Here is an 8,074-nt window from a genome sequence, read left to right on the forward strand (position 1 = left end):
GGGCAATGGGCAAAAACTGGAACACCGGATGTTCCATACAAACTTAAGGAAAAATTTATTTACTGTGAGGGTGATAGAGCACTGGGACAGGCTGCCCAGAGAGGTTGTGGAGTCTCCATCTCTGGAGATGGTCAAAACCCGCCTGGACACTTTCCTGTGCAACCTGCTGTAGGGAACCTGCTTTGGCAGGGGGGTTGAACTAGATGATCTCCTGAGGTCCCTTCCAACCCCTACAATTCTGTGATTTTGTAATATAGGAAAGTGAGTAGGAAGCTGGGGCATATGCTAGAGGATTAGAGAGGCATGATCTTGCTTCTGATCCAAGAGAGTTTTTGTACCATGGAATGCTAAAACAGTCTGTACTTTTAGAGAATCATAAAAGCAGTGTTCAAGTAATCTCTACAAATAGAGGCAAGGAAATAATGTTACTCAAATGGTAAGAGCCAATCTGTCACAAGAGAAGTGACAGACTGAAAGGAGAAGGCTGGTAACAGTGAAGTCTTCATCCTGATCTAGGCTTATGATTTAAGAAGACAGCTAACCAGAAGAGCTAGAATAGAAATGAGTAATGTCACCTTATCACTGTGACCTTCAGGCCTTCCAATACCTGAAGGGGGCCTACAAGAAGGCTGGGGAGGGACTTTTCATAAGGGCAACTAATGACAAGACAAGGGGAAATGGGTTTAAACTGAAAGAGGGGAGGTTTAGATTAGATATTAGGAAGAAGTTCTTTACTGTAAGGGTGGTCAGACACTGGAACAGGTTGCCCAGGGAGGTTGTTGATGTGCCCTCCCTGGAAGTGTTTAAGACCAGGCTGGATGAGGCTTTGAGCAACCTGATCTAGTGGAAGGTGTCCCTGCTGATGGCAGGGGGATTGGAACTGGATGATCTTTGAGGTCCCTTCCAATCCAAACCATTCTATGATCACTGTCCCTCACTGTGATGTGAAAGAAAAAGAGAAAAAACATGCATGTGCTCTCTCTTCTTTTTTTCCTTCTGAATTTTTTGTTTTGTAGTCTGGTATATTTAAAAATGCTTGAGAGATTTTTTTGCTTGCTTTTGTGCTAGCCTTTCTTCTATAGCTGTGGTTTTGTGTGAATATGTTTGTAAGGAAAAAAGAGGAAAGCTCTTCTGCTAAATAAGTTATATTTGGTTTAATTCTCTAGTTTTAACTGTTTATAATTTCTTCCCAGTGGCTATAATATTTTGCCTCAACCTACAGTCATCCTTTGTGAATTCTTTCTAAATAAGTGGTGTAATTCAGTCATGATTTATTTGGCTTGTATAAAGAATTTTGAGATCTGAGAGAAACTCATGCAGGAGCTTGACCTCTGTGTGTGGGAGTTCATAATCACTCCTTCTAAATCCAAAATCTAAGAGCTAGGACTTCAGCTGTGAGTAGACATGTGAGTTGTGATGTCTGCTGAGGTCAGTGGAGTTACATCTGTTTTATAAGGTGATGACCTGGTAATGTGACCTTATGAAGGACAATTTGCTTAGTGTAGGTGGGCTGGGTATACTACAGCATTTTATTGTATTCATGAGAAACGTGGTAGCTGAGAGATGAATCTTCTACAATGTTCTATATTCTTTGTCTGAGTAATTCCTTGGTTCGACTGTATTTATTTTGTAGTTATATTTTGTGAAATACTTTTCCTTTTCTCATAATAGAGCCTGTGCCAGCACCAGTCAATCTCAGAATCACAGATATAACCACGAGTAGTTTCAGAGGAACTTGGGATCATGGAGCTTCAGATGTTTCTCTATACAGAATAACCTGGGGACCCTATGGAAGTTCAGAAAAACAGGAGGTAAGAGTAGAGAGTCAACATCAGATTTTGTCTGTCATAGAATATATTTTTGACATCAGAAGTGTAATTAATAAATGGCCTATTATTTGTAAGCCCTCCTATTGTTCGCAATGGATATTCAGTGAGAAGGTGTAGAACACATAGTTACAGCCACTTGTAGTGATGTTACTATGTAAAAAGTTACTCAGTTATATCCCACACTATATTTGTTTTGGTTTTTGTTTGTTTTTATTCTTTTACTTATTTACTTTTTTTTTTTTTAATTTCTCTACAAGACTATCGTAAATGGGGATGAGAATAGTTTGGTCTTTGAAAATTTGAATCCAGATACATTATATGACATCTCAGTTACTGCCATCTATCCTGATGAATCAGAAAGTGATGACCTCATTGGCAGTGAACGAACATGTAAGTAAATAAAGGATTTCTGCATGGTGCTATTCATAGTTATTAAATCAGAAGGCATACATATACAAGAATTCTGAAAACTCTTTCTACTTTTTTCTAGTACCCCTGGTACCTATCACCACACAAGGTAAGAATCTGAATTTCCAGGTATTATTTCCATGGTATTATTAAAGAAAACCTATAGCTATCTTTTTCTAAACTGTGAGGAATGTTGATGTTAAAAAGCTGAGATCATTTAATAACTATTATTGTGTATTTGGAAGAATACTAAACACTACATTACCTCATGTTTATTATTTTACAAACATTACAGTTTGCGTTATCTTGTATTTAGTACATTCTGCTCTTGGTCAGGATTTAATGCAACCCTAAAAGTATGAATGAAGTGTTTGTACCTACTTTTTGATTGAATTACATATTTATTCTTTTCTTTATTGCATTTCTCAGCCCCAAAGAGTGGCCCACGAAACCTTCAGGTGTACAATGCAACTTCACACAGTTTGACTGTTAAGTGGGATCCTGCCAGTGGTCGAGTGCAGAGATACAGGATCATTTACCAGCCTATCAGTGGAGATGGTCCTGAACAGTCGGTAACTAATTTTGAAGTGCTATAGTTATTCAACCTTAAATATTAGTTCTGCAAATTAATCCATTAGAAGAATTTATTTTCAAAGCACAACAGTGTATATATTAATCACCTTTTAGGTGAAGGTTTATATTTATAGTGAATACATATGTATTCCTACCTTTTTCTTTCTCCCCTTTCAAATCCAAGATGGAAGGCTCTTTATGGAGCAAAAATAACTTTGGATACAGCATGTTTTATTGAAAATCTATAGATATAACTAGAATAAAGTTAAAATGTGTTGAGGAACAAATCAATCAGCACACGAGACTACAAGCCACATGTATATAGTTATCACAACAATATATAATATGAAGTACCATGACTACTTCCATAATTCAGAGTTTTCCATTGTTTTCATAGTGTGGTTCATGTGTTATCAGAGGGGCTTTGCCATGGAACATACTGTGGACATTTGAGACTAGGGACAGAATAACTGTCCAGAAGTGGCAGTTGCAAGAACGGATCATGCAAAACATATGCTAGGGAAGTGTTTGAGGTATTTGAGTGTATTTTGATATGATTGAGCAGCTGTAATGACAGGGAGAGCCAGTACTGTATGATCAGCCAGCTTTCCCTGCATTGTCAACAAGAGCTGCGCAGACCACTGACGGCCTACGCAAAACAGCCTGGGAATGGTAATTCAGTCAGCCTGTTTATCAGAAATGTGTGCTACTTAAAAATGCCCTATTCTACAGTGGGAGGCTGTTATGGTTACTGCCAAATGACTCAGATGAAAACCACACTCATTTAGCTTGTTTCTGTAATCGGAGATCACACATGTTCAGAAGCATATCTAGGAATGTTTACTTTAGAATCAGTTGGATACTTATGCACCAATTTTTACTCTCTTCTAAACAACACGTATTTGAGTTGAGGTAATTGAACTGTTGAATAAATTTAATATTTGAATGCAGGTTTAGTGAGAAATCACTATAAGAATAAGCAGTAAGATTATTTAATATCTGTAATTAATTTCTGGTACTGGAGTAAAAAATGAATTATGGGCATTCTGTTCAAATTTCTGCAAATAATAGACTTAACAGACTTAATTATTCACAACTGGATAGAGTCCAGTAATGTCAGTCAGAGAAGACACCTCTTTGAGGAAAGCACACGGAGTATTCATGCTCTGTTCATGGCATTTTCATGTCTGTCTGCAAATAATTCTCAGTCATATGACAGTAATTTCTTATCTGCTTTCTTTGTTACTGTGATATTTGATTAAACTGCAGTTACTGGATAGGAAGTAGCAGTGTCCCCTCAACACCAAGAAAGAGCACAGGTGATTTGAAGACAACTCTGCAAAAACTGCACACCAAACTCTAGAGACTGTCGTGATCATTTAATATGGAGGCAACCGTGATGGGATGCTGAAAGCTTTTATGCTTTGAACTGAGCTTTGTGCACTTGAGTAAAAATACAAAGTTTCCTTGTAAATTAAAATAATCTACTTCTAATAAATCTGAAGATGTATAAGTGCTTGCTCAATATCAGTTCTTCATCAGAAGCTTTTAAGTGTTATGACAAACATATTAGCTGAATAGGCTTTGAAAATATGCAGAAGGTCTTAAAAGTACAAAGGATGCTCTTAAGCAAGTGCAGTTTCACATAATTAAAAACCAAAAAGCTCATGATGCACAAATGCTGAAGATCTAAGTATTATTCTCAGTGCACTGTAAATCTTGGTGGAGATTATGATCACAGGATTATATTAAAAAAAAAAAAAAGATGTTTAATATTTTAGACTTTTAACAAATATGTTTTAGAAGCTGAAGTATCATGCTGTAAAATTTTTGAAATCGAGGAGAGACAATATTGGTACTGTATCAAATGTACACTAGATATCTCCAGAGTGTTGTAATTTATTCCATGCTTGCATTCTACCTGAGAGTGGAGGATAAAGTACCCATGTTTGAAGTCTGTCAAAATGAGTAAAACACTCTCATTGATTTTAATATGATATGGTCAGAGGCAATGCGAAGAAACAGCTCTGTGCTGGCACAGAAGCCACAGTTGTAGTTTTAGGGAGGTTTGAAGGTCTTAAAAAATACTGACTTTGTGTCACTGGGCTCTGTCTAAACTTGCTAAGATGAATAGGTGCTAAATATTATTAATGTTCAATGGCTACCGTCAGTGTCAGTCACAAGAACATTGCAGCATATGATATGGCATTTTCCACTCTGCATCAAACACTTAACATACTTCACTGTAACAGTAAGCATAAAAGGGGAAGCAGAAAAGGGATTTTAATCTTTTTCTTTTGTTTTCCTGCAGACTATGGTTGGAGGGCGGCAGAACAGTGTGGTGATACAGAAGCTGCAGCCTGACACACCATATGCTATTACTGTGTCATCAATGTACGCAGATGGTGAAGGAGGACGAATGACAGGACGAGGCAGAACCAGTAAGTAACTTCTTGAGATCTTATTAGGTGTGAAACAATATTCATGTATTTCTTTTCAAATTAGCTGAGAAAAATCTATTGTGGTGAAAGTCATCCCATCTGTGTTTGCCATTTGTCCTTTGATGGGTTTCAAGTATCTAAAGTAAGAAAGTCTGTCAGTGTACTGGCTGTAGAGAAACAGAGGACCACTACCTTAGACTTTACACCCAGCTTTTAAGGCTGAGAGAAACGCTAATGCTACTATGGAACGTCCTCATTTTAATCTGTTTAATTGTCTTATGCCACAATTTCAAAAACACCTTACAGCATCTGACTCTCATATGTGTGCTGTTAAGTACAAGTTTACTATTTTCCTGTCAGCACCTTCAGTTCAGAGACTGACCTTTACAGTGTGCACCTTCGGGCTCTACCATTTTAAGTTCATAGCATTGTTTTGATCATGCTATAAAAAGCACTGAGTAATTTGCTCACTTCAGGCATAAAAAAAAAATATCACTATTTTTAATTAATTAATTATTTAACCATAAATGTACTAATTCATTTCTACTTAGTTTACTTTTGATTCTGCAATGGAAAATCAGACATAGCAATATATTTGATGAGGAATGAGGAAAACAATCCTAATAAACTCATTATATAATTGTAAAATGATTAAGGGAGGCAAATAGCATGTCACATGAACTATTAAACCTGTTGTTTTTCAAATTTCCTAATGGTATATTACATAGGCATGATCTGTCAGCACAGGTGAGAGAATGTGGTTCCAATTTCTGACAGCTCATTGATCTGTTTCAGAACCTCTCACTACTGTGAAGAACTTGCTAGTTTATGACCCAACCACCAGTACACTGAACATTCGATGGGATCATGCAGAAGGAAGTCCTCGCCAGTATAAAGTGTTTTACAGACCTACAGCTGGAGGTGCAGAAGAAATGGTAAATACTTTGTGTGGATCTCACTGTCTGAGATAAATTGCAGCCCATGGTACTAGTGAGAGAAATACTGCTGAGTGAAGTGGGTCTTGTTTGCCTGTGCACTCGCTTTTTTTTTCTGTTTATAACTACCCTGGAGAAAATGCAAAGCATCTCCATGAAAGTCAGTTACTCCCATATGTATTACAGATGTTTAATTTTATATAGTAGACCATCAGTGATTAGTTCTTGTCACAGGGATTTAATACTACACAGAGTTTTTTGTTCGTTTATTCTTAGGGCAGTGCATGTGAATGTAAAGCTGACTTCAGGGTGTACAAAAGGCAGTAAAGTTAGCAGACCTCATTTCTACTCATTTTTATTGCTAAGAATTCGTGTAACTGTAGGGAGTCAGCTGGGATAATATTCAAGAAAGCAAAAAAAATCCACCAAGGTGTCTTATTCTAATCTCCTAAAATTAATTAATTGATAAAGAGGTAAAACAATCTTGAAAATGTGAATTCTTGTTCAGATGGGAAAATATTATTCTTTCCCACTTGTGTTTCTCTTTCCACATCTGTGCAATTTGATGTGCCTGTAAAATGAGGAATTGCCACTGTTTCAATAGCATCTAGAGAGCTACTGATGATAAATATTTTAAATGCTGTGGAGTTTTACTTTCTATTAAACCTGTTGTTTTTCAAATTTTCTAACGGTATATTACATAGGCATGATCTGTCAGCACAGGTGAGAGAATGTGGTTCCAATTTCTGACAGCTCATTGATCTGTTTCAGAACCTCTCACTACTGTGAAGAACTTGCTAGTTTATGACCCAACCACCAGTACGCTGAACATTCGAAAAAAGCTGCTCATTTTTTTTCATTAGCATATTGTACTGTTATATAATGTTTATTTTAGAAAGTGACTTTTTAATGCCTCTGAACTGCTAAATAGTAGTCATTAAAAACATCACTTCAGATTCTTCTACTGTTTAGTAGTAGAACAGGATTTGGACCCAAAAGTGAACATAGCTGTGAGGGATTGCATAGGACTTAATCATTTTTCTTAAGTCCAAGACAGAACCTTCTTGAAAGTCAATTCCAGAAGATACAATGAACTCTGTTACTTCAGGCTTCACCTTCTATAAAGTTTTTATCACATCCAGTCTAGAAATGAGATGTGACGGAGGAATAAGGGAAAAAAAGTTTAAACTTTTTGTGTATTTATGTAAATGTCATCCCCCTAACTTTCTTTTTAAATCTGTAGACCACAGTACCAGGAAACACAAACTATGTCATCCTGAGGACTCTTGAACCTAACACACCTTACACTGTAACTGTAGTTCCAGTTTTCCCAGAGGGGGATGGTGGACGTGTCTCTGATACTGGAAGAACTTGTAAGTAATATAGTTCTTTTCAAGAAAATGTTAGGATTTTTGGTGTGAATGGCTCAGGTCATTGGAAATTGATTTTACTTCAGATGTGGAAGTTTATTTTCCCCAAAGCTAAAACATAAGTGTAGGAAACTCTTTTTACCTGCTTGGTTATGGTTGCAGCTCTATAACTTATTCTGTTTTTTTTGCTTGTTTGGGTGGAGGTTTCCAGTCCACTTATCTCAGGTAAACTCAGCTTTCATGTTGTGCAGTGAACTTCCACACAATGGTAAAATTTTTTATTGTAGAGCCATGAGCAATACTGGTGAATAAATGGCAAATATGGGTGTTAATCCATGCTGATATCCATACCATGTACTTAAAATTCTCCATGGAGTTTGATCTCCTAACAGCATGAGCTAATATGTGTAGTTTGTAGCTACTTTTCATACTTGTCTGATCAACAATAGAGTAACAAAGTGTTATGATCATACCTTCAATTTGCAGTATAAACATATATACTTTGCTGCCATGCAGGA

The 8,074-nt window shown here is 36.7% G+C and overlaps 1 protein-coding gene across 1 annotated transcript in view; it reads left to right on the forward strand.

Annotated features, from left to right (window-relative positions):
- The window catches only part of LOC104521077 (collagen alpha-1(XII) chain), a gene marked incomplete at its 3' end in the record, with an annotated part of 50,262 nt that overhangs the window by 14,901 nt on the left and 27,287 nt on the right, over window positions 1-8,074 (forward strand). Inside the window, exons 15-21 of the mRNA XM_010162964.1 lie at window positions 1,672-1,811; window positions 2,087-2,219; window positions 2,320-2,346; window positions 2,667-2,809; window positions 5,122-5,251; window positions 6,047-6,186; window positions 7,430-7,559. Of these exons, the coding sequence (XP_010161266.1) occupies window positions 1,672-1,811; window positions 2,087-2,219; window positions 2,320-2,346; window positions 2,667-2,809; window positions 5,122-5,251; window positions 6,047-6,186; window positions 7,430-7,559 (843 nt within the window). The remainder of the gene's footprint in view (window positions 1-1,671; window positions 1,812-2,086; window positions 2,220-2,319; window positions 2,347-2,666; window positions 2,810-5,121; window positions 5,252-6,046; window positions 6,187-7,429; window positions 7,560-8,074) is intronic.

Source organism: Antrostomus carolinensis, unplaced genomic scaffold (genome assembly GCF_000700745.2).
Source record: "Antrostomus carolinensis isolate BGI_N321 unplaced genomic scaffold, ASM70074v2 scaffold2342, whole genome shotgun sequence".
Taxonomy (NCBI): domain Eukaryota; kingdom Metazoa; phylum Chordata; class Aves; order Caprimulgiformes; family Caprimulgidae; genus Antrostomus; species Antrostomus carolinensis.